This window comes from Mastomys coucha, unplaced genomic scaffold (assembly GCF_008632895.1).
Source record: "Mastomys coucha isolate ucsf_1 unplaced genomic scaffold, UCSF_Mcou_1 pScaffold9, whole genome shotgun sequence".
Taxonomy (NCBI): domain Eukaryota; kingdom Metazoa; phylum Chordata; class Mammalia; order Rodentia; family Muridae; genus Mastomys; species Mastomys coucha.
Window position 1 is genome coordinate 107074207 of NW_022196915.1, and position 27490 is coordinate 107101696.

The 27490-nt window shown below is 39.1% G+C and overlaps 1 protein-coding gene across 1 annotated transcript in view; it reads left to right on the plus strand.

Moving 5' to 3' along the window:
• The window catches only part of Tm9sf2 (transmembrane 9 superfamily member 2), a 49977-nt gene that overhangs the window by 4887 nt on the left and 17600 nt on the right, over positions 1–27490 (plus strand). The window contains exons 2-8 of the mRNA XM_031362979.1: positions 8146–8213; positions 10488–10581; positions 17968–18095; positions 21733–21862; positions 24008–24132; positions 25680–25791; positions 26854–26933. Coding sequence (XP_031218839.1) covers positions 8146–8213; positions 10488–10581; positions 17968–18095; positions 21733–21862; positions 24008–24132; positions 25680–25791; positions 26854–26933 — 737 coding nt within the window. The remainder of the gene's footprint in view (positions 1–8145; positions 8214–10487; positions 10582–17967; positions 18096–21732; positions 21863–24007; positions 24133–25679; positions 25792–26853; positions 26934–27490) is intronic.

Below are 27490 nucleotides of genomic sequence, written 5' to 3' on the forward strand. Positions count from 1 at the left end.
AAAAAAAAAAAAAAACAGAACAAAACAAAAGATACTTGCCAACAAGTTGACAATCTGAGTTCAGTCTTTGGGACCCACATGACGGAGAGAACCTACCCACAAAAGGTATCCTTTGACCTCCACACACACATATGGCATGTACATATTCACACAAATATGAGGGGAGTGGGGAGGACGGAGAGATGAAATTTGAGATTGCCTTTGTTGTGCTGTAAAGAAAAATGACCAACTCTACCCCCTAGTGGCTTATGACAGACAGCGAGACTCAGATGCATTAGCTGGGCAACCATGACAAAGTGACAGCTTACTCAGTCACCTGCCTTTCCTGGTAGTTATTTTTAGAAGCTTTTTGTAAATTGTGTGTGTTATTTTAGGAGCAGTTGCCTTCAAACATCGACTGAGTCAAATTTAAGCAAGCAAGCTGTGTGCTGTTCTGAACAGATGCAGAATGAATGAGTCTCTAACACTGTATGACTGGAAGTAGTATGAAGACTTTGAAGTACTAAAAGAAAAGTTAACATAACTGTGTTTATTATAAGTGACTAATCCTAATTAACTGGTATTTAGTTTCATACCTTCGTAGTTTTCTCTAGAATAAAAGCTTGGATTCTTGCCATCTGGAAACCTAACAGTGTAGATGATGGTGCTTGAGGATTGGCCTTGGGAAGACTCACTTTACCACAATAGACATTCTACTAGTTCTTCTTCCAAAGGTATAACTAGAACCATGGAACAAAGTCACAGGTGTGTGTGTACACCACACATCACAGTAGAATAAACCTACAAGTATAGCCCCAGGTTCTGTTGGAACTGGCTGGCCTATTCTGCCAGCCTTACACCAGGTTCCTTAAATAACCTGTTTCCCAAACCTTGCAGGCTTTTCAGTACGTTTTCTGGTTCCTTGTGGCAACCAGGCATTCTCTGTTGCCATTAAGATTAAATATGCAGCTGGGCATGGAGAGGCACTGCTTTAACCCCCACCCAGCATTTGGGAGGAGAGGCAGAGTTCTGAGTTTGAAACTAGCCTGTTCTGCCTACATAGCAATGTTCTAGACCATTCAGGGCTACTTTTTTTAAAAAGAAAGAAGAAACTTCGGTCTCCACAAAGGGAGGAACCTAGTGAAGATTTTTTTCCCTGTGGTCCTCTTTCAGGCCTGCTGACCAGTGGGAAATGGAAGCTCAGTATGATTTAGTGACTTGACTGCCTCAAGTTCCCAGAGACAGTAAGAGCTGAGCTAAGAAGCAGATGAGCCCAGGACTGCCTGGACTCCACAGCTCTGGCTCCTCACTACTGTGCATTTTCCTACTTTGCTACTCTGCCTCCTGGGAACCAAAACTTCCAGAATTGATGTTAGCCCCAGAAAAGTTTGTGTCTATGTAAAGAATTTTGATATAGTCAAGTTTTTGTTTTTCTATTGGGAGTGTTTTTAGACAGGGTCTTGTCCAAGTTGTCCTCATTCCAGTGTATGAGGCTGGCCTAAAACTCCTGATTTTCTCAGCCTAAGTGCTAGATTACAAGTGTAGGCCATTACACCCACCTCAATTGGTCAGGTGTATGTTCTGTTCTTCAATACAGTCTAAAGTTGGAACTTTATTTTTCAAAACTATGAGAGAGTCCTGAATAAATAGATCACCTCCTGTGAGCAATAAAACACTCCTACCTTTTATTGTAATATGGGTTCCTATTTAACAACTTCCTACTAAGATTTTTTTCATATCCTATCTGCATTAAGACTTCCTCAAGTTGGTCTCTTTGTAGATGTCTCTAATATTAGACAGTGGGGTCCTCTGTAGCTTTCCTCTTTGTATCTGTTCTGTTGTATGTTAGACCCTTTATGACTGCCCTTGTATAGAGTTGTGTGTCTCCTCTCGGCCATTTCCTCATTGTAGGTGTTAGGTGGGGCAGATGGGATGCCATGGAGAGAAAGCAGAATAAAAGAAGCTAGCATCCTCATTCATAGAGGAAACCCACAGTAAAACAGTCTGACCACAGCTGAGACTGATTATAACAGAATAAAAACATGCTCTTGGATGAAGGATTTAGAAGGGATACCCCTGAACTCTATTAGATAAAAAACCTGCTGTACAAAATTTTTTCAGTGATTAATAGATTTACTTATGCAAGAATAGAGCCATCTGTGCTTTATAGGAAAGCTTACATGTTTGGTCCCATTTTTCTTCTTGGATACATTTTCTTTCTCTCCCTCTCTATTTTGAAGATAAAATACCAGAAAAGGGACCCAGTTCTCAGCACAGCTCCTGAAAGTGTGTTCTTGAGGTAAACATTTGCTGGTCTTACATAGGTCTAATAAATAAAAGCAGCCCTTGGCATTTGGGATCAATGTACTGAACCAGATAATCATGGTTAAGCAAAAGCCCTTGTGTTCACATGCTTGACTTGTGCCTTGGGAGGCACACAAATTGCCGTACAAATTTCTTAGTATGAGATTATTATACTCAGTCCTGCTTTGTCTAAGTGATTTAAGATTCTGTAACTTAAAATGTTTAATGTTCAGGGTTTTGTGTGTGTGTGTGTGCTTGTGTTAACATAGGCAGAGACAGTTTGAAAGTGAGGTGAGAAGTAAGCCCATCTGCAGACACCCCACTTTAGAGTTGGCCATCTCTGTTGAAGACATATGTTCAGAAGAAGATGGACTTAACCTTCGAGTACAGACGCTTAGATGAAGATGATTAGAGCAGATGATGATGACCATAAAAGAAATCAAATACCAGGCCAGGTTTGTCATACAAGTGTAATCTCAGCACTTTAGGGGCAGGATCAGGAGTTCAAAGTAATCCTCAGCTGAACAGTGAGTTGAGGAGCAGTTTGGGATGCATGAGACTCTGTCTCAAGAAAAGGTTCATAACACTTTTATGGGTTTTATTAGCATATGTTAATTACATTTAACAATGGCCTTTACTTCTCTTTTTTGAGACAGGGTCTCATGATGTAGCACTGACTGGTCTGAAGCTAGCTAGCTGTGTAGAACCTATGCCTCTAAGTCATAAAGCAGGCCTCTGCCTTCCAAACAAAAACGCCTAAGCACTGGCATTAAAGGTGTGTACCACCACACCTGAGCGCAACAGGCTTTTCATACTTGTATATAATATAGGTGACATTTTCATTTGTGTATATATTTTCATCATATTCACCCCACCCTTCCCCTATTGCTTAAACATCACTCATTATAGTGCTTGCTGTTTTGATAAAAAGGAAATTAAACCCCACAGAGACTCAGTAGCTTCCCCTAACATATTTCATGTAGTGCCTACAGAGGCCAAAAGAGGGTATTGGATTCCTCTGGAACAGAAGTTAGAGATCGGGCTGGAGAGATGGCTCAGCCGATGGTTAAAAGCACTGGCTGCTCTTAACAGAAGTCCTGAGTTTAATTCCCAGCAACCACATGGTGGCTCACAACCATCCGTAATGGGATCTGATGCATTCTGGTGTGTGTCTGAAGACAGCTACAGTGTACTCATATAAATAAAAATAGATAATGTTTTTTAAAAAAGAAATTAGAGATCTTTGTAAACCAGTGCTCTTAACCTCTGAGCCGTTTCTCCAGCCCTCAGGAGATTTTTTTTTAATATTAAAAATGATCAGCACCTCTACTTATGAGTATGCAAATTTGCTTTCATTTTCAGTAATTGACATAATTATACCAAATAATTGTTTTAAATGTTTGACTTCTATACTTATTTTCTATATTCACTACTCAGTATTGTATAATTTTCCTAGCTATAGTCACAAGCAGAGAAGTTTAAGAAACCCTGCTTTCAGCTGAGGAGCTGAGGTGGGATCGCTGACTGTACAGCAGCAGTGACCTAGCATGCACAGTCAGTGCTGTTCTACTGCTCTGAAGGAGGAAAGGGGACCTCTGGCAAAAACCCTAAGGGTTAGCCATATAGTAGTGTTTATCCAAATTCAAGAATGCCCAGCTTCTGTACGCTAACACACAACAAGTATACATATTGATTTATTTAATTTATAATTGCATGCCGGTTATAGACCATCTTCTGTATATACCATTTTCTTTTCTTATTGTTGGCTCATCTAGTCTTTACAATTAAGGTTATTTAATTGCTGAAGATAGACTTAAAATCTGAAGTGAACCTAACAGTATTGTCTTTTTAGTTTTTTTTATTTAATTTTTAATTTTTATTTATGTGATTTAATTTTTTATTTATGTGTGAGTATGTGCCATGGGTACCTGAAGAGGCATCAGATCATCTGGAACTTGCTTTATAGGCAGTTGTGTGACACCAGTGTGCGTTCTAGGAACTGGAACTCAGCTCCTTATGCATGTGCTATATACATTACAATGGACCTTGTTTTCAGGTGGAAGATTTGTGAGGAATACAGTTTTTGGACATTTTGGACATGGAAAGCTGTTGATAATTACATTATTTTGTATCACAAAGCAGAACTAACACATACTGCTGAAGGCATTGGTAACATCTTTTCTACATGTAGAATTCGAGGCTACTTTGCTAGGTTAGGAGCAGATTACAGATAAGGTAAACTTAGTGGAGGGTTTGATAATTAGATTAAATGACAGATGCAAGCTTAGCAAAAATTAATAAAGTGCAAATAATTTTTGAGATTGCGACAAAAAGTGGTGTGAAGCTTAGTGAACAGCACATTAAGATAGAGTGAGTGGCAACAGTTGGTTTAAATGACTAAGAAACAGAAGGCTAGCATGGTTTCAAGGAAAGAGGCTTTCCTGGCTGTTAGAATTAGTTAAAGACCAACTCTAAGCCAGGGGTATGATACTTGTCTGGGATCCTAGTACTTCTGAGGCAGAGGTAGGGGGATTGGGAGTTCTGGGTCAGCTTTGGCTCCATAGTGAGATCTTAACTCAGGGTAAAAATACAGTTTTAGAGGAAGAAGGAGCTAGTGAGCTTGATTTCTAAGGTTTTAAATTGGAACTTAAAGACAGGTATGGGCTAGCTTAAGGGAGTGGGTAGCTGTAGGATAGTAGGTATTTTTTTCTGTGGACCCCAGGACTGATATCTGATGATAATTAGTGTGTTAAATGTAACCAAGAGAACATATGAAATATTATAGCCAGTTGGTGGTATTAGATTTGTAATAAATGTAATCCTAGCAGGTATACAATTTCAGGAGCTTTTTGAACATTACATGGGGGAGGTCTGGCATGGTGTTGTACACCTGTGATCCCAGCATCTGGGAGGGGAGCAGGAGGATTGGGAGTTCAAGGTCATCATCCTTGGCTGTACAGGCAGGTCAAGTCCAACCTAGGCTACTTGGGATCCTGTTCCAAAAATAAAAACAGTAGTTATAGGAGAGAGCAAAATTAAGTCTGTTACGTTTACTGGACTAAATAAATTAATTTGGTCTTAGGCATATTTAGGAAGAATATTCGAAAAGAAACAATGTATACTTGAGGATGAGCACTTAGCTTTAGGTTTTAGCACACAGGAGAGAAAATTTATAAACAGGAACAAAGAGGCTACTGAAAAGTAACATTGGCATTCTGTAATTCTAGGACACTTTGGCGTTTGAACCTTGAATTTTGCTATAGTTCTGCTTGATAACACATCTGTCAAGAACATGTAAGAGTTTAGTAAAATTCCAAGAAAACCAACTGGCATGATAAAGATAGGTAATTGGAAAGATTCCAGTGTTTCAGTTCTCAAGGGTTATTACTCCAAAGACACCAGAGGTGATAACATGGGAATGAAGAGCTGGATATGGTGGTGCCGGAACCTGAACATTTAGCAGTCTAAAAACGAGGCTTACAGGTAGACTAGGAGGGCTCTCAAGATACAGATCGTTTGTATGGCTTTAGGTGGTTGAGGAGGAAAGAGTAGTATTACTTAGTAATGATTGACGATCACATGAATATCTGATTTTTATTTATTTACTTTAGAGCCCACAGTAATTGTTCAGCTTACTGGACTGTAGGCATGTCCTCAGTTACCAGTTGTTTAGACTGCTTTTACACTATAAGGATAGAGCCAGTGTGTCCCCACAGGACCTAAACTATTCACTGTCTCTTTATAGGAAAAGTTTGCAACTTCTGGGATGGGCTAATAAAATGAGTTGTTTTTTCTGGAACAGAAAAGATGTAGTGACTGGAGTAAAAATGTTAAGTATACAGAGAGATTATTTATATGGCACCAGGCAGCATAGCATGGTGTTCTATTACTTTTCTGTCCAATTCAGAGCCATTGGCCTCCTGTGACCATTTAAATTAAATACAAGTTAAGAATCAGGTTTTTGGCAATGCTGAATAAGTGGCTAGTACAGTTTAGGTGCCCAATAGCTTCCGATGGCCTAGAGAGGATGCTGTATCCAAGAATGCAGATGAAGGATGTCTTTCGTTAAAGTTCTGTTGGACAGTGTTGCACACTAAGTAGCACTTAGCTTTCACCTTGGACATACCACTGCCGAAGCTCCTCAAAAACTGCTAGGAACTGGAATTATCATTTTCATTTTTCAGATAAGAAAACCTTAGCAAGGGAGAAAGGAACCTGCTAAGACTCCCAGCTTGGGTCAGAGTTAGGATTGAAGCCTTGGTATCTTCGCTTCCCAAAACAAGAGGCTTGCATTATGTCATAGCAACGTAGAGTTGCAGATTTTGAAACTGAAAACATAGAAAGTCATATAGAATATAGTAACTCATTCCTCAGGAGAAATGTAGAGGTGAAAACCACCTCCTTTTCTGTACTAGATGTTAGTAGAATTTGAATTTGGATGTGTCTTCACAACAGTGGTAGTGAAATTATTTTGACTGAATAAGTCATCAGCTAGAAGCTTTGCCTTTATAGTGGTTGCATATATTTGTCCTTAATTACTCAAACATTCTGTGATGCTGAAATGCCCTGTCATCTGTGGTATATTTTATGTAAAAAGATTTTTACATAATTTTTTTAGTGTTGTAGACAGTACTGCATCCCCCACCTTCCCACCCCACACACACAAGGTTTCTTTGTGTAGCCCTGGCTGTCCTGGAACTTACTTTGTAGACCAAACTAGCCTCAAACTTACAGAGGTCTGCTTGACCTGCCCCTCTCTCCTGAGTGCTGTGATTAAAGGCTCCCCCCCCCCCTTAAGTAGAACTATACAGTTTGCCTGTGGAGCTGTTTACAAAGGATCACACTATCTTCAGGAGTTTAGTGGATGAACACAGTAATCTTACTAGCCTCTTCCTGTTATATCAATCTTTTTCCTGTATTTTAGCAGTTAGGCATTGTTCAGAATACTTATAAATGGTAACTAGTAGTCTAACATAGCTCTACAAGATAAATATTACCATCGTTTTGTAGATAAGGAGAAATGTGTCTCATCCTGGTAAATGTCTTCTGTTACTAGTTGTAGTGTGCCATTCTCAAATTGATCACGACTGCTCTCCAAAGTTAGGCCATGTGGTCCTCTTGGCTGCTTAAGAGTGCACATAAGCAACCACTCACAGTGTGGTTGATTGTAGATCAGGCTAGCCTTGAACTTATAGAGATCCACTGGATTGCTGAGATTAAAGGTGTGGGCCAATACTGCTCAGCAAAATAACTTTTTAAAAAATGTGTATTTATTTATCAAGATAAGGTCTCTCTTGCTTTGGTTGTCCTGGAACAGACAATATTCTATAAGATATGTATTTTGTCTTTGTGTGTGTGTATGTATGTGTATGTGTGTGCACGCGTGTGCGTGTGTGTGTGTGCACGTGTGTGTGCTCATCCTCAGGCCAGAAGAGAGCATCTAATCTAGAGCTGGAGATAAAGGTGGCTGTGTGCTGAACTAGCAGGGGTGCTGGAAACTGAACTCTGTCCCAATATAAGAGCAGTACACCCTCTTAACCTTCTTCATCCCTTAAAATAGAAATTATTGTGGTATAGAGTGACATACTGAATTTGGAAATAAGACTTTTAAAAACAAGTCAATAAAATTGCTTTTTAAAATATTTAATATTTTAGAAAATTTAGAATTTCAAAAACATTAGTAATATTGGAGTCATTTGCATCTGTAAAATGCAATGTTTTAAATGCATATAATTTGTTAATTGAACATATTTGTTAAAGAATAGTTTAATGGTTCAAGCATGTAGCGTTTTCTTCAGTTGCAAGCATGATTTATGTCTGTCTTCAGGGTTCATGTTCTAATCCTGTGCTTCCTCATTTCAGGCTGAGATAGAATTGTTTGTTAACCGGCTTGATTCAGTGGAATCTGTTCTTCCTTATGAATATACAGCGTAAGTTTTCCAGCTTATTTTATATAAATATTTATGTGGATCATCAGAATTTTGTGTGTAGAACTTTATTCATTTCCTAAATGCACAGGGCCTGAATATTTGGGTAGAGGTGATGGAGACAGGCTTTTACTTTAGCCCTGAAGAGATGGCTTAGTGGTTCAGAGCACAGGCTGCTCTTTCAGAGGACCCACACTCAGTTCTCAGCATCACATGATGGCTTAGTGGTTCAGAGCACGCGCTGCTCTTTCAGAGGACCCGAACTCTAGTTGTAGAGGATCCTACATCTTGAGGCCTCCATGGGTATCAGCACATATGCATACAAATGCAAATTGTGGTGGAAAAAATAGGCGCTTTTTATGTTGCTTTACAGTATAACAGATACATCAAAGAAACATGATTTTCCTTTTTTATCTGACCATAAAAATATAATTTTGTTCTTTATAAATTTTCATTTATGTATGTGGGTGTTTTACCTGCCTGAATGTCTGTCACCACACAGATGCCTTGCTTTGGGGCAGAAGGAGGGCATCAGATGCCCTGGAACTGGAGTTAAAGATGGTTGTAAGCTGCCGTATGGGTGGTGGGACTTGAACCCTGGTCCAGATAAAAAGCTGAGCCATCTTTCCAGCCTCTTCTATACATTTTAAAAGAATTGTCCTTTGTGATGTCCCCAGAAAGAACCTTTATTTTGCCTGAGGCACTTTTTTTTACACACAAATATTTGAATGTGTGTAACCATCCTGTATAGTTTTCTTTTAAACAACAGTTAGCGTGTTGTGCTTCTCCACAGTGGCCTCACCTTTCCCGTCAGCCTCCTTTGTAAGGGTCAGGTGCAATGGTTGTCTACTGATGGCTTATTTGTAAGCATTGCATTTCCACAGTTTTAAAGGTTTTGTTATTGCTGTCTGTATATGAGGTGTGTCTGTGGAGTCAGTGGTCTCCTTCCACCGTCACATGGCTTGGCTCACTGCACTGAGCTGTCAGCCTCTGCAGCAAACACTACCTATTGAGCCATGCCTTTTGGCCTTCCAAGGTGTGGAACAAACCTGTAATCATTTAACTTCTGTGTTCCATATTAGTTGTTACATAGTTCCTAGATTATAGTTGATTTATTTCTCCATAGCTCAGAGAGTTTTAAAGGGAAATGTTTGCTATACAAAAAAGTATATACAAAAGATATTACCCCATAAGAACCTCTCTGCCTAAGTATATATAAGAAAGGAGTACAAAAGCTCCGAGTTGTCAGCCTAATACAGGGCTTTGGTAAGATTCATGTCTACTTGAATCTTTGTTCATGTTAGGAAAATTCTGGATCTGATCCATGTTTGGGAGTGTTTTGTAATTTTTGAAATTCACCTTCCTCTTAAGAATCTCACTATCCTGTGGCCATTATACTCACATACTCCCCATGTTAGTTCTTAATGAATGCCCTATAATTTTCTGTGACAAAATTGAGTTGAGTGATCATAATGAAACCAAATTTCACTAAAGCTAACTTGTAATACATAAAAATTATAGAAGAGAATTGTAGGATTCTGATGTGCTTTTCCATCCATCTGAGTTCTCATAGTGAAAGAATGGGTGGGCGCTGAATCTGGGTGAGGCAGGTATAAGATTGATACATCTTCTGGAAATGTTACCCTATGGAAAGATTTGAATTAAGAAGTTACAACAAGGGCTGGAGAGATGGCTCAACAGTTAAGAGCACTGACTGCTCTTCTGAAGGTCCTGAGTTCAAATCCCAGCAACCACATGGTGGCTCACAACCATCCATAACGAGTTCTGATGCCCTCTTCTGGTGTATCTGAAGACAGCTACAGTGTATTTATTTATAATGATAAATAAATCTTAAAAATAAATAAATAAATAAATAAATAAATAAAAAAGAAGTTACAACAAAAGATTAATCCTGGGGGGAAAAAAAGCCTGAAGAATAAAGATATATTATAACATATATAGTATATATTATATGTAGTTATATGATTATATATTTTATACACAGTTATATGATAATATGTAGTTACATGATATATATTATAATGTGCCATATAATGTATAATTAAACTTCACAAGAATAAGATAGAATATGCAGATTTTTAAAAGGCTTATATATGAAATGTAGAATATTTCTGTGGGTGGGAACTGTGCTACTTGAGACTTAAATACAAGCACATTCCTCAGTAAAGAGCTGCTAAAAAGGAGTCTTTCAGGATTGGCCAGTGCTGCTTACCTCACTGTTCTTTCTCTGTCTCAATGTTAATGTTCTGTCTGCAGGTTTGATTTTTGCCAAGCATCAGAAGGAAAACGCCCATCTGAAAATCTTGGTCAAGTATTATTTGGGGAAAGAATCGAACCCTCACCGTATAAGGTTTGTATTTGGTGTTAATTAAAAATGTCTTACTCATAGCTTTGGAGGTTTCCTTTTTCTTGTTTGAGAACTGTCACAGATAATTTGGATCTCACAGGTAAGGAGCAATTGCTTTGGTTTGCAGCCATGAATAACTTCCTTTTTTTCCTTCTTCCCTTCCTTCCTGTCTGTTGGTATGTGTGTATATGTATATATGTGTGTGTGTGTATGTATGCATATATTTAAAGTTTATTTTATGTGTAAGGGTTTTTTCTCTGCATGTATGTCTGTGCACCACTTGTGTGCCTACTGCCCATAGAGATCTCTTAGAATTGAAGTTACAGGAGATTGTGAACTCCATGTTGGTTCTGGGAATCAACCCTGGTCCTCTAGGAAAGCAGTCAGTGCCCTTAACCACTGAGCCATGTCTCCAACCCCCAGTAGTAGTTTCTTAAAGCCTTGGTTTAGAAAGACCGTTCTTCTTTTGATAGCATGTCATTGATAGGTCTGCACTAGTGTTGTGATGCACAGTGTGGAGCCTCTGTCTACTGTGCAGCATGCCTCACACTAGTTTCCAGTCATGGAAGGCTGTCTCTGTTACCCTTTGTCTGTCTCCTTCTCTTTCTGAACATTGTCTTTATATTTCCTTGATTCCCAAGGGCAACGTTGCCTGGGTTGCTCTGTTGGTAGTTTGAAGAGATTTTTAATTTTCATTTTACTTTTAGTCTTATAGCCTATTTGGTACAGTGCTTTTTTTTTTCTTTCTTTCTTTTTTTTTTTTTTTTTTTTTTTTTTTTTTTTTTTTTTTTTTTTTAAACCATGTACAATGGCCTGGAATCTGCCCTCAGCACCACAAAACCAAGCATGGTAACACAGGCCTGTAACCCCAACACTTAGGATTGAGGGCAGGAAGCGGATATCCTCAGCTACTTAATGAGTCGGAAGCCAGCCTGAACGACCTGAGACAAAACCTCAAACGACCTGACCATGCCTCAAAAACAAAAAGAATATTTGAAACATCACATACATTTTTTAGGACACAAGTTAAATGAAACTGCACACAATGTCAGATATTCTCCTCGATATATGTACTTCATCATTTCCCGTAATTATCTCCCTTTTTAAGCTTTGATCTTTTAAACTTATTCTCCCATATTGAGCAATCCTCTGGTCATTTTATATGTGCTCTTCTATTGTACAAAGAGTAGTAGACCTCTTTCAGAAAAATTAAGACATTTATAATTATAACACATAACTGTATAAATAATTTTGTGGTGTGGAAGACTATAAAATGAAAAGTAAGTCTCTCTTCTCCCTTAGTTCTACTTGGTTTTTTTTTAACATTTCTTGAAGATTTGTACACACATACAAGTTGATATAAATACAATTAGATTGTTACTCATTTAGTGTGTTTATATATGTATCACACATATACACACACTTTTATTTTAATGTATTCTGTACTTTGCATTATTCCTTCTCTGCTTCCTTGGGCATCTGACCCTACTAGAACTTTTCCTGTGATGGCTGTCATTTGACCCGCAGCTGCCTCTCCTGGCTTCCCATTCTTCTTTCGGTGGTGTAGACTCTTCCTTAGCAGCCTGACCTTCTTCTCACCAGGCACTTCCGTCCTCTTGGCACTTGGTTACATGGAGCATCCATCCAGCTAATCCCTGGACCTGCATTTTTTCCAGTAGCCATCTCACTCCCCCTCCATTCAGAACCTATTCTGTGAAGCCTCGGGGGCAGAAAGATATAAACACTGTATAAATTTAATCCACTACAGTTTTTTTAAATGGTTTGTTTATCTTTATTTTAAGTATATGGGTGTTTTTGCTTACATATATGTCTGTACCATGTTTGTGCAGTGACTATGGGGCCAGAAAATGGCATTGGGTTCTCTGGAACTGGTTACAGATGGTTGTGAGGTACCATGTGGATGCTGGGAACCAAACCTGGGTCCTCTCAAAGAGCAGCCAGTGCTGTCACCCACTGAGCCTTCTCTGTTCTAAAAAAATAACAGTTATAAATTATTTTGAAAGACAGTTGAAGACCTTTGGAAATGAAGTTACTGGGGAAGAATTTAGCGTGTCTGTATGGGGAACATCAAGCAACAATTCTCTGTTATGAGTTTGAGAGATTACTTTGATGATATTGCATTCATTTATAGTGGATGGTGTTGTCAGGCATAACTATGAAATTAGACAGACAACTTAAATATTAACATGGTATCTCTGTTTACTTAGTGCTGGCCTTTAGAAAGTGGAAAGAGCCTGGCAGATGTGGCTCATGCCTTTAATCCCAGCAGAGGCAGGCAGACAGGCAGATCTCTGCTTCTCTGCCAGGGACAGACAGCCTTTGGTACAACAGTAATTTGGGAAAAACCAGTTCCTGTCTGTGGTAGGAGCTCATTCTTGACATTTCTAAATATATGTAAGACCCTTGGGTCCTAGGAATTTTAGATTGAGTCTCTTGTCCTGGGAGTTGAGCAGAAGGACTCTTAAGTAGAGAAGGGTGAGCACCCAGCACTCTTCACATTCTACAGAAACTTAGGGTCAAGGTCTGTGTTAAGCAGAGCATGGTGGCACATATGTCTGTGGGGATGCTGAGGCAGGCCCAGGTTGTCCTGTCCTCCAGACCAAAAGGGTTAAATTCTTCAATTTCCAATTTAAACAGATTCTTGAAGACTACAGCATATGAAAACATGGTATCAAGCCATCAATGAGAGTTTTCTTTCTAAACCAGCCATAAATGATTTTTCAGACTTATGGGTTATGTTACTTTGGAATGAAGCTTTGATTAGGAAGTCTGAATTTATTTTTAAAGATGAGCTATAACCTACCCGCCCTCTTTTCTTTTGTTATCTTATTTTAAGATTTATTTATTTATTATATGTAAGTACATTGTAGCTGTCTCCAGAAAAGGACATCAGATCTCATTATGGATGGTTTGAGCCACCATGTGGTTGCTGGGAATTGAACTCAGGACCTGTGGAAGAGCAGTCAGTGCTCTTAACCACTGAGCCGTCTCTCTAGCCCCTTGTTTTTTTATTTTTTCAAGACAGAGTTTCTCTGTGTAGCCCTGGCCACTTTGGAATTCACGTCTGTAGGTGAGTTTGGAACTCACCCAGGCTGGCCTTGGGCTTAGAGATACACTTACATCTGCCTCCCAAGTGCCAGCATTAAAGGTGTGCACCACCACTGCCTGGTTAGACAATATACTTTAATTTCCTTTTGACTCTTTAGCGTTTTATTTTCAGATATTTTTACTTTATTTAAATATGTAGTAAAGGAATAGTGATAACCAGCAGCAGAAGACATTCCCATCTGAGGGCTGCTTTGTCACCTTTTTCTGTGACATCTGTTTAGGTCAGGAAAAGTGCAGCTTAAGACTGTGCGGATCGTAAAAACCTCATGTTCGTATAAACACTCACTGATGCATCCATTCACTGGGTTAACATTTGTGGGTTGGCTACTTATTGTGTGCCCCAGGCACTGTTACGGATGGAGAATATAACAGTGGACAGGACAAAAGAAATCCTTGGCCTTTGTGGCTCTTTGGTTTTGATGGCAAGGAGGAGACTGGAGATAACTAAAGAGTACAGTCTGTCAGTTACTTGGGAAAGAATTCCCAAAAGTAAAACAATGTGGACAGAGAGTTTGTCATTTTAGATAAGACTTACTGGGAGGTGACATTAAAAATATAAATTAAAGAGTCTCTCTGAGAAGGTGACATTTGAATTTGTATTCTCACTTAAAAATAAGTGAGCGAGTAAGCCATTCAAGTGCCTAGGGAAGGTATGGAGGCAGACAGCAGATGCCAAGTCCCCAGGTGTGGACTCACCAAGGTACAGAGATAAAGGAGTACAGCCTGAGCAAGGGAGTTATAGAGACGGGTGAGAGATGAGAGCAAGAGTAGCTGGCTGTCACAAGAGAAAGCACAGTTGAATGGTAGAGCACTTGCAGCATACTTGAGGCCCTTTAAGCAAGATTGGAGATTGTTGAATCAGCTCGGCTCTTATGGTCACTCACTGTTGAGGTGTTGAGAACAGACTGAAAGGTATAAGGAGAAAACCCAGTCAGGATATTTCACAGCCATCCAGATAGGGTTTGATGGTGGTTTAGACCTTAGGGAGGAGATTGTGGCGTAGTTGGACTCTTAGAATCAGCTTGATTTTTTTTTTTTAAAGTAAAGCGGAAAGAATTAGCTAAGGAATATGATATAGACTGGGGTTTTCATTTCCTGAGGCAGATACAACAGAAGTGGAGTGAGCAGAAGAGTAAATTTGGGACATCTCATGCCCTCTTCTGGCTGTTGTGGTACTTGTACACATTTGGCACGTGGACATACAATAAAACTAAAGATATGTATTTTATAATATGGAGAGTGATAGAACATGACACCTCCTGCTCACCACATACATGCACGTGGGCACACCTACACCTCTCTGCATGCATATACACCACACAATACAGTACAGTTAAGTAAAATAGGACAAAATTGAGCTTGTGTGTCACAAGAGAGGGTTGGTTTCTTTGCCAGCTAGTAACATTATAAAATTTTTATTAAAACTTAAGTACTAGGGGCCGGAAAGATAGCTCAGCAGTTAAGAATACTCCCGTGCTTTCAGAAGACCCCGGGGTTGATTCTTAGCACCCACATGGCAGCTTACAGCTGTCTGTAACGCCAGTCCCAGAGGATCCAGCACTTTACCTGGCCTGTCTGAGCATGCATGTGGTATACGGAGATCCACATAAAAATAAAAAGTCCACCACAACAGTGATTTCAGATATAGAATTTCTAACTAAACGTAAGGAGAGGAGCATTGTTTCCATAGCTCAGCCCTTTTGGGTCATATCCTGACTGGCATTTTTTGGTTTGTGTCTTTAATGCCTTGATTTTTCTAATTCGTAACATGTGGAGAAGGCCAACCGTACCCATTTATTGGGTGGAATACATGAGCCTTGATGAATGTAAAGTACACAGAACATGGGAGCATTAGAGGAATGTTACTGTTGCTCTATAATCAGTTGTTACCAGGCCTGGAGGATGGTTCAGTTGGTAAAGTGCTTGCTGCATGAGCATAATGACTCGAGCTCAGAACCTCAGCACCCACACAAAAGCTGGACATATTACCACGTGAACTGTAATCCCGATGGGGAGCACGGAAACCCTGGAGACCCCGGAGACCCCGGAGACCCCGGAGACCCCGGAGACCCCGGAGACCCCGAGACCTGGAGACCCTGGAGACCCTGGAGACCCTGGAGACCCTGGTGACCCTGGAGACCCTGGAGACCCTGGAGACCCGGAGACCCTGGAGACCCTGGAGACCCTAGAGACCCTAGAGCTGTGAGCCAGTGAGCTCCGGGTTCACTGACAACCTGCCTCAGAGCTCAAGTGGAGAGCCGTAGAAGAGGATGTCTGATGTTGGCCCATGGGCTTCATGTGATGCACACGTATGAGACACACACGTATGAGGCACACATGTGCTTACTTTCTCCTTTGTTTTTTTTTTTTTTTATTTTCCTTTATAGTTGAGCACAGATGTTGAGTCAGTTAAGTCCAGTTCCCACCTATTAGATTGAGGTGTAGAGTTACTGGTGGATGACTATTAGCAGAGATAATGTCCTTCTCTCCCTCTCTAAGCTGGACATCTGTCACACTAGTACTTTTGTGTTACTACTATTCAGGTTTTAAAAATAATGCTACACTGCTGTGTTTTAGATGGAGGTAGTGATGTGAAAATTAAACTGTTGGCTGACAGGTGGCAGCAATGGGCTGCACTTAAACATTCACCTCAGCTAAGTTGGTGAAGGGGTGTTAATAAAAACACACAGAAGTAGGCCACTAGCCAGCTGTTAGTACACATCCATACGGACTCCAGCATTTGGGGGCCTAGAAGAATCTGAATTTGAGGCCAAACTGCAGCATAGTAAGACCTTGTTTCAAAAACAAATCAAAACTGGCAAGTCAAGTGGACTGTTTAGAGACAAAACATAATTTTTTGTTTTGCTTTTGGAAACAGGGTTTCTCTGTGTAGTCTTGGCTATCCTGGGATTTATTGTGTAGAACAGACTAGCCTCGAACTAGGAAATCCATCTGCCTCTCCCTCCCGAGTCCTGGGATTAAAGGCACATGCCACCACTGCCCAGCAAAACATGATTTTTGCATTAAAAATTATTATAGTTTATTTATATAGTTGATATGTCACAGCCTTCTGAAAATATGAAGATATTTTGTTTTGTTTTGTCTTTTTTTTTTGTACTGGATGTTGAAGCAGAGCCTCATGCCCACACACTCTGCAGTGTGCTCTGCTCCTCACTCCTCAGCCCAGTGAATCACAGTTTTAATTTTTTTTAAAGACTTATTTATTTAATGTATGCAAGTATACTGTCGATCCCTTCAGACACACCAGAAGAGGTCATTGTATCCCATTACAAATGGTTGTGAGCCACCATGTGGTTACTGGGGATTGAACTAGGGACCTCTGGAAGAACAGACAGTGCTCTTAACCTCTGAGCCATCTCTCCAGCTCATGAATCACAGTTTTAAAATTAAGATTTAGCCGGGCAGTGGTGGCGCACGCCTTTAGTCCCAGCACTTGGGAGGCAGAGGCAGGCGGATTTCTGAGTTCGAGGCCAGCCTGGTCTACAGAGTGAGTTCCAGGACAGCCAGGGCTACACAGAGAAACCCTGTCTCGAAAAACACCAAAAAAATAAAAAAATAAATAAATAAATAAAATAAAATAAAATTAAGATTTAAATGTTCCCAGTAAATAATCATGAACCTATAAAGTATTATGTGAATGGTGTGTGTGTGTGTGTGTGTGTGTGTGTGTGTGTGTGTGTGTGTGTGTGGACTCAAAATTGGAGGAGCCTCTAGTTTTAAAGTTTGGTTACTAATTTTTAATTTCATCTTTGTTATATATAGAATCCTGAAAATTAGCAGTCTTTAAACTTGAGCAGAGGGTCATGTTTGCTTTGATTTTAGATATTCAAATGTGGTATTGTGGTCACTTCTGAGTCTCTAGGGAACATTAGGGGCATTTGATTGGTTCCTGTTCACTTGGACACTAGCACAGAAATCTTGGGTCCTTGTTACTAGAAGCCGTCAGCTCCAGAAGTGTAGAAGGTACCTATGGGGAAGTGTTCTGCCTTTTTCTTCTAGATCACACTTACATGTAGAAGATGAATAGATTGAAGTTTTCAAAACACACAAAAAAAACCTTAGGATAAGAAAAATTGGAGACTGTAGAGAAGTGAATTGAAGGTTCAGCTCACTGAGCGAGCTGTGGTGCATTTTAGATGTTCATCACCATTATTGGTGACTTAACCTGTTACCTTAGAAAGAACCTGTATCTTTTTACACAATTATTATTAATGGACTTTCTGCTTTCTTTTTATACAGTTTACATTTAATAAGATGGAAACCTGTAAGCTCGTGTGTACAAAAACATACCATACAGAGAAGGCTGAAGACAAACAGAAGCTAGACTTCCTGAAGAAAAGCATGCTGCTGAACTATCAGCATCACTGGTGAGACAGAGGGGTAGCGGTTGGGGCTTTGACGATGAAATTTCTAGAGATCAGTATCTATAGAGATTAAATTGTAGGTTACAAAAAATGTAACCGGCTTCTGTTCGTGCCAGAGCAGTGTTAAAGCAGACGACTGCGCCAGGTGCTTCTTGTACTCGGACCTGCTGCTGTGCTTGTCTGGTCCTGGGTAGTTAACGTGGGGCACTTGTATGGTGCAAGGAAGAGCATCTTCTTCCTAATTGAATCTACTTCATGTTTTATAACCATGGTGCAACATTACCAGTTGATGATTGTTCAGACTCTGGGTCCTGGACGTAGTGGAAGCAGAGACGAGGGTGCTTGGTGCAGTCTTGGCAGAATGTTGATTGGCTCTTGGTTCTATTCATGTGCTGCAGGTAGGAGAGAGAACAGAGACATTTATTCCTTAGCAGCGTCCATACAGGAAGGTATCTAGAAATCTTTAGCTAATCTTTGCAATTAGTCTAGGTCCTATTTTAATGCCAGAATAAGTCAATAAGAAAATCAACTTAAGGTAGTTTATAAAGTTAGGAAGTATTCATTAGTGAAATTTACTAAGCAGTTTGTAAAGGCATTTGCAAACAAATGACTGCTTTAAAAAGTCAACTGGAAAAGTGCTGTTAAATAGTTTTTGCCATTGAATTGGGAACACTATGATTTTAAGTCTACATCATGAACAGGACTTTGGAGACTTGTAATTCTAGACTTTAATCCTGGGCCCCAGGCCTCTCTGTTTTTGGAAACACTGATTCTCACTTGTGGGTTTACTGAAACTGAGTTGATTGTATTTTTAATTCACAAGGTTTATACTACATAGCTTGACTTTAAGCAGAATTGGCAGAAATAAAATGTGTCTCTCAGAATTTGAAAGATCTTTAAAAGTGCTGAATTCTTAAGGAATCTTACTGTGAGTTTAGTACCTTGCTTTGTACCAGGCTGCTTTAGGGAGGTATGATTACTTTCTAAATTATTAAGCTTGTGAAACCCTCAAATGGTACAGAAAAATATTAACTAGCAAATAAGAGTTGTCTAGCACGGCCAGCCATTTATTCTGTCCTGCCCCCTCCTGGGCAGCACTGTTTGTCATGCATGTTTTTAGATTTCTGCATTTGTGTGAATGTGAAAGGTTAGGCATTGTTAGAAAATACAAAAGCTAACATATTATTGTGTACTTTATTCTGTTTGCTTGTTTTGTTTAAGGACATGTTAGGCATTTTCCCAGACCCAATGCCTTTGTATATAGAGTTGCATTTGTTTTTATGGTTATATGAATTTTATAATGTGAGTGGTGATTTTTCTTTTCCTACAGAACATTGTAACCAATAAATTCTCATCATTATAGAGAATGGTTAATGGGAAATAGTTTTCTTACTTGAGTTGAGTAATTTTTATTTTTACTTGGGCCATTAAAAGTGGGTTAGAGATCTTTGGGACTGACTTACTCATAGCTGGAGCAGCTCCATCATTCTAGAGCCTGTTTTTGATCCCCACACTGGTATCTGAACTCCATTCAGCTGTCCTATGCACTCTGTCCCTCTGCTTTCTATCTAGGATTCTGAATCTGAGAGTGCATGTGTACATGTATTACTGGAGACTGGATATAGGGTCTTAGTTGTGCTGAGCAAGCACTGTACTACTGAGTTCTTTATAATGTTTTAAAAATAAAATCATACTTAACTATAGTTGTCTTCATACTCAGTGTTCAATGACATAGAACTCTGGCAGCTTATGGTGCAGAAAGGGATTCTGAAGATAACTTGGGCTAGCACATTTAATCTCAGTTCCCACCAGTTCAGCAAAGGAGAGTGGTGTACAGTTTTCAAAACTGCAAAATCCTCATTAGTATAAACCTGCCTGCTGCTGAGATGAGTCAGTGGTTAAGGCACTCACTGCCTGCTCTTCCAGAGGTCCTGAGTTCAATTCCCAGCAAACACATGGTGGCTCGCAACCATGTGTGGGATATCATATGGGGAATATGATGCCCTCTTCAGGCAGGTGGCTGTATATGCAGCTGAGCACTCATACATTAAATAAATAAATATGCTTGTGTTAAAACTACACAGGAGGACTTAATTGCCAAGTTTCATTCAGTTTTGCTACACTTTTGGCTAGTTCAGTCTAATCAGAAACATTTATAACTGAATCATTGGCAAAGTAACTTCTTTATTGTTGGCAGTGTTTGTCACAGGTCACAGAGGTCCTGGAATGTAGAGGGGAAAGTGCCCTCTACACTAGAAGGAGTTCTTTCTGGTAGAAAGTTGGGACCAGTCTTCCCACTGTAATCCTTGGATTCTTCTTCCACACTCTTACCCACTGTGATGAATTGGAATTAGGGTTGAATTTTTAGAAATTTAATACTGCTTCCTGATTTACGAAAGCAGTAATTTTAAGTGGTATTCTTTAAATTTTCTTGCATTTATTTCAAAGGGGTTCTCTTTCTGTTTAGTATATTTTAATACCTGAAATAGCTATTGCATCAAGGCATTAAATAAATTACAAATAAGTAAAATGTTTGTTTTTAAAACTCTAATTGCCTCCAACTTCTAGATTGTAACTAACACTCTAATTTTTATGTAGCATTTTCTTTATAGTTGGCTAGCACAAAGACAATTTATGTTGCCTGTATACACTCAACTGGTTATAACTCATTCTGTCTAAAGCAACTGACTGATTATTTAGCACCCCACAAAACTTTTCAATTATTTATACAACATTATTTTATGTTTCTAGTATTTTATAATGTTATAATGTTATGTCTTTTGGGTATAATAGTAAACAGCTTAATAGTATAGGTGATTCTAGAATTTGTACACAGAGTGCTATTAAGTAGCACTTAAATATGACAAGACATGTTTTATTAGGTCATTAACACACCTTGGGTGAATATAGAATCATAATTTTGCTTCCTAGGGCACACATTAATTAAAAAATAAAACATGCCCTGGAGTGTAGTCTTATGACTGTAATACAGCTAGTATATTTTGGCTAATTTTTTTATTTTGTATCCTGCAGTGTGTTCTAAGCATAAGGGACCACATGCTCAGACTGTAATGTCATTTCACAGTGCCACAAACTTCATTATTCTTTTAATGTTTTTTCATTATAAACTTTGAAAGATTTGGTTCTCTTGCTTTATAGCAGTGTTTCTTTTATAAATCACTTGGGTTTGAGTTTTAACAGAAAATACTATAATTCCCACTTTTTTCCTCGCTTTCTAGTTAAATTTCATCTTGCAGATGTACTCTTTTGCTGTCTGTTGAGCTACTGTATTAGACCTAAAAAGCCTAAGGAACCAGATACATTGTTTTGCACCTGTTCAAGCTTCAGGGGCTCTGCTGGGGGTAAAAATTATACTCAGGTGCCTGGATGATGCCATTAAATTCACAGCTGCAGCAGGCAAATTTTTAAATCTTCTTTCCTACATGCATTTGTAGTTTCAAAACCTCTACTAACTCTATTCTTATTACAGTGTATCATGGGTTCCATGAAAACATTTTTGAATTTTGGACTGTTAAGGCATTTAGAGATGTTTACATCTTAAGAAATGACGACACTGATTTAAGCTGTGCTTCTCCTCTGAGTTTACTGATCACTAACTTGACTTTACTCCCATGCACAGGATTGTGGATAATATGCCTGTTACGTGGTGCTATGAGGTTGAAGACAATCAGAAGTTCTGTAATCCTGGATTTCCTATTGGCTGTTACATTACAGATAAAGGCCATGCAAAAGATGCCTGTGTTATCAGTGTAAGTGTGTGGTAGACTTTGCACTGCTTTTCAGAAGGAGAGTTTAGTCTTTGAACAGAACTATTACAGAGAATGAGTGTTAGATGCTCTCAAGTACATTACTTAGATTAATATTGTGCACATTTAACTCTAGAAATTAAATCACTCAGGTTCAGTTTAAGATTTTGTTCAAGATTTACAGTGTGTGTGTGTGTGTGTGTGTGTGTGTGTGTGTGTGGTTTTTCGAGACAGGGTTTCTCTGATAGCCCTGGCTGTCCTGGAACTCACTCTGTAGACCAGGCTGACCTCGAACTCAGAAATCCACCTGTCTCTGCCTCCCAAGTGCTGGGATTAAAGGCGTGCGCCACCACTGCCTGGCAGATTTACAGTTTCTTATGGTAGGTTCTATGTTAAGGGCTAAGCCTTTGTTCTAACTCAGAGGCTACACTGTGGGGCTGGAGGGATAGTTCTCCTCTTTAGAGCTGTGGACAGGACCTGAGTCTGAGTCCCAGCACTCATGTCAGTTGACTTACGAAAGCCCAGCACTCCAGTTCCAGGAGACCTGGTGTCCTCTTCTGTCCTGCAAGAGGACTGGTACTCAAGGCACACATATACTTACAACACTAAAATTCATTTTATTTTAAGGGCTGAAGCCATGGCTCAGAGGTTAACAGCTTATACTGCAGTTCCCAGCTGGTTTACAACCCCTATAGCTAAAGAGAGTCCCATGCCTGTTGCTTATCCTACACAGACATATACCCATACAGATAATGAAAAATAAAAATAATTCTTTTTAAGTTTTGGAGACAGGGTCTCAACCACGCAGCCCTAGCTGTCCTGGTACTCTCTGTGTAGACCAGGCTGGTCTCAAACTGTCTCTCCCTCTTGAGTGCTGGGATTAAGGGCATGCAAAATAAGTCTTTTTAAAAGTTTTTTTTTTTTTTTTTTAAATTAAAAAAAGTTAGATTCAGGGGCTGGAGAGATGGCTCAGCAGGTAAGAGCACTGGCTGCTTTTTCAGAAGTCCTGAGTTCAATTCCAGCAACCACATGGTGGCTCACAACCATCTGTAATGGGATCCAGATGCCTTCTTCTGGCATGTGGATATACATGCACATAGAGCACTCAAAAAAAAAAAAAACCAAATATTTTTTTAAAAATACTTAAAGCATTTTTCTACTTAAAGAAAAAAAGCTAGACTCCTGGTCACTGTGATGTTTTAGTAGGTAAAGGTGCATGATGACCTGGGTTCGGTTCCCAGGACCCACGTGGAAAAGGAGATGACTCCCTGAGCTTGTCCTTGGGCTACCATACATGTGCCCACACATACAAAATAAAAATGCCATCTGTAAAAAGTTACATCTGTAAACCTGGTTATAGAGAAGACATAAAGTATTAAGGAAAAGTAAGAAAAACTGCTAAGAGTAGGAAGAGCACTGCAGGAGGAATGTCTGATACATAAATCTTAATTAAGAACAGGTAGACACTAGAGCATTAGAGGGTATCTCTTAAGTTTGTAAATTGATATTGCAGAAGTTTTAGAACACACTTTTTATCAAACCTATTTGTCTTTGAAGCCCTGCTTTTATGATGAAAATGTTAGAAGAGACATTAATGTGGGATTGTTATTAAGATCAATATATAATAGTCACTAATTTTGTATTTTTTGTTATTACCAATATTGGAAGTATAAGGTTTCCATACACTCAGGCAACCTGATTTACTCTCTTACTAGATGTGATCTACTAAGTTAGCATAAATCTCCCTTAAATTCATAAATCCTCTTGTGAAAGTTGAACAAAGGCACTTGAGTAGCTTAGGTTATTGCTTGTAAACCTGAACAATTTCACAAGTTTTTAGAAAGGTTTGTGTAAATGTGGGCAATTTAACATTTATATTGTAACTTCTTTATATAATATATTTTAAGTAAAAGCTAGAAAATATTACTTAATCTTTTAAGCAGATATTTATTAATTTTATGTAAAAATTAAAACCTTAGCATTAATTTTGGCTTATGAGGACTTCAACCTTGAAACTTAGCATTGTAATGGGGAACGATTAAATTCCGTCTGAATTTAGGTGTCTATTTGTTACTATAGCAGTTTGTGAAACACTGCTTGATTGTCCTGTAGTTGGTGTCATGTCTTTAACTAAGTTCTGTTTCACAGTCAGATTTCCATGAGAGAGACACTTTCTACATCTTCAATCATGTTGACATCAAGATATATTATCATGTTGTTGAAACTGGGTCTATGGGAGCAAGATTAGTGGCTGCTAAACTTGAACCAAAAAGGTAAATATACAACTAGGTTTAAAAAAACAAACAAAGAAAAAAACAGAACCCTATTGCAGCCGGGTGTGGTGGCTTATACTTATAATCCTAGCACTTGGGGAGGCTAAGGCAGGAGGATTGCAGTGAGTACAAGGCTGGCCTAGGTTATATTGCGCATTCTGAGCTAGCCTGCCCTAAAGAGTGAGATTATGTACCTCAACAACTTCTAATAAACAAATATAAATAACACTTAGGTCCAAAGAGTAAGTGTATTTTGAGATTAAGTCGTTTATTACTTAATCATAACCCTGACATTTGCAGATTGAGTACAGTGAAAGCTCCTGTCAGTGTGTGAAGTTGGTTTGGTTTGGTTTGGTTTGGTTTGGTTTTACAGGCTGTTCAGAGAAAGGGTAGTATTATTTTTCTGTAATGGGAAGTGGTCAGATCGACATGCCTTTCTATATTTTGCTTTGTTTTCCATTCAGGAATTTTCACAGCCTTCTGGTTTGTTGTAGGCACAAAGTAGTTGGCACAGTGTCTCCTTTATAGTAGAAAGAACGTCTTTTCGGGGACAGGTAGTTCTACTGCTCAGAGGCCCATGTGGCTGTTGATCCTGTCATTTTAAGGTCTCCATGCCACTTTGCAAGGGAGTCTTTTGTCAAGGTGTTTGCTTGAAAATACCTGTTTTGAGCCAGGCCTGGTGGAGCCTGCTGTTTCCAGCACTCAGGACACAGAGGCAGGCAGATCTCTGAGTTCTAGGACATTCTGATCTACTTAGTGACTCCCACGACAACCATAGCTACACAGAGAACCCCTGTTGTGAGAGGAGGGAGGGAGGAGGCAGACAGACAGACGAGAATGAACCTATTTTGGTTGTGGGTTGTATTTTTTCCATGACTTTTTTTTGCCACTGAATTAGCCATGCTACATATCACATTATTGGTGGTAAAGAAATACATGGCATACTAAGATGACAATTAAATTAAACTCTCTCTGTGGACTTTGCTTTCATAAGATTAACTAGTTACAGTGGCGTATGCCTGTAGTCCCAGCAGGAGGGTCACATGAGTACAGACCTGAAGTCCAGAAAAAAACAACGTGGCGAGACCCTATCTTAAAAGAGGAGTGGGCTTCAGTGTTCTTTTAAATGCAGTGGTTCAGATTTTTTGCTTATAGTTGAGTATGTAACTAATTGTGTTATTTCTGTAATGTAAATATTTGTTACAGAGTATGACATGAGGACCAGGGAGATGGCTCTGCTGTAAATACATTTTCCAAGTAAACCTCAGTTCAAGCCTCTTGCCCCACAATAGAAGGAGAGGCCTGGCTCCCCAAGTGTGTCCCCCAGTCTCCATACATGTACATGCCATCACACATGCGCACGCACACACACACACACACACAGTCAGATTTGAGACCAATTTTGTAATGTGGTTTGAATGATGTCATTTTAATGATTTTAATGTTTAGCTGCATTGTAAAATATAGAGAAAATTTATGACCTGTATTTTACCTCATTTTCTAAACTGAACTTTTTTATTATCTTGCCAAAATGTTTCTTCCCACAGCTTCAAACATACCCATATAGATAAACCAGACTGCTCTGGACCCCCCATGGATATAAGTAACAAGGCTTCTGGGGAGATCAAAATTGCCTATACTTATTCTATTAGTTTTGAGGTGAGTTTGTTTTTAATCTTTAGTATAATTCAGACATTGATTTTAAACATGTAGCACTTGACCTAATTAAAAATACTAATGATCAAGGCTATCAAGTAGATAAGGTTTTAATGAGCTGCTCTTTAAAATAGCCTGTCAGTGAACCAAACAACATAATCAATTCCTAAAATCTAAGTCATAGTGTAAATGAAAAAATGTGTAATTTGAAGAATTGTGCTTCGTGTGTGTTACAACCTAGAGATAACATTAAAGACAAGCTGCAGGAAATAGGCATAGATGGTGATATGAAATGTCAGACATGCCAGAAGCTCATGGGAAATGCCATTATTTTTTGCAATCAGCATGAGGGTATCAACTTAAATGGAGAGTTTCATGTTGGATTTCATACAATGTTAAGAAATGTTTTTGTCAGTGGAGAAGTTGCTTAGGAAAGAAAACATGATCATCGAAAGTGTGGGGCATATTCCATCTCTGCTTTAAAAGTTTTATCTTGACTAGCTAATATTATTGTGATGTTTAGTGTCCCCGTGTAGTAGTTAAATTTCTAGACCAGCCACAGTAAACAGTATGTGTCTGTAGGTAAGACCCCAGTGTAAGTGGCATTTACTAGCTGTTCACTGTATCAGGATTATAACTGTGGTCTTACTGGTTGTCCCATGGTGCTGTGTAAAAAAGAACTCATTCTGTTTGGTTATTTTCTCAAGAAATTAAATATAGCTCTAAGTTTTGGTATTGAAAATCTCCTTGTACTAGCTATAATTTAGAGCTGAACTTTAAAAAACCACAAACATGTAAGTATTACTGTAACTGTTTCCGGGCCTCTTGGGTTTGTCTGAGTTTTTTGTTGTTGTTGGTTTTTTTGTTTGTTTGTTTGTTTGTTTTGCTTAACTTACTGCTTAGTTTCATTCTGATTTGCACCTGACTTAAATAAGTATGAAACTACCTCATTCTCAGTAGTAATTCAGGTACTACTGTTAAATTAGAGGTGTTGACTGAAAGGAGAGTGAGGTTCCTAGTATACTTTGTCAGAAGATGCTCAGAGTTTCTTTCTTCCCCCTTCAGGAAGAGCAAAACATCAGATGGGCATCTAGATGGGACTACATTCTGGAGTCTATGCCTCACACCCATATTCAGTGGTTTAGGTAAGAGTGCAGTTTGTATGCCTTCGGCTTTCCGCATGCTCTGCCCTTGTCCCTGTGAGTATTTCCTCTCCCTCTAGTCCTGTTCAGTGTGTTCAGCAGCCCAGACCAGAGCTCAGATCCTGATTAAGCCAGTAGTTCTCAATCTTCATAATGTAATGTCCCTTTAAAACACTTCTTCATATTGTGGTGACACCCCCAACTATAAAATTATATTTGTTGCTACTTCATAACTGTAATTTTGCTATGGTTATGAATTGTAAATGTTTTTAGAGATGAGGGCTTATCAAATGGGGTTATGACCACAGGTTGAGAATCCATGCTTTAAGACATGAGAGGTGTTTGTCTGGGCAGGCCATCTATTTCTAAGTTTGTTTCTTAATCTAGAAATACTTCCATTATGGGAGGGAATGATGAAAGACTTAGAGACCATGAGATAGAGCATCTGAGGATATTCCTGGCTGGTGTTCCTGTCAGTGTTCAGGAAGCTGCTGCTATTCTCTCCAGAGCTCATTCACTGTGCTGTCTTTCTCCTTTTCCTACTTTGCTGATGACCTTTT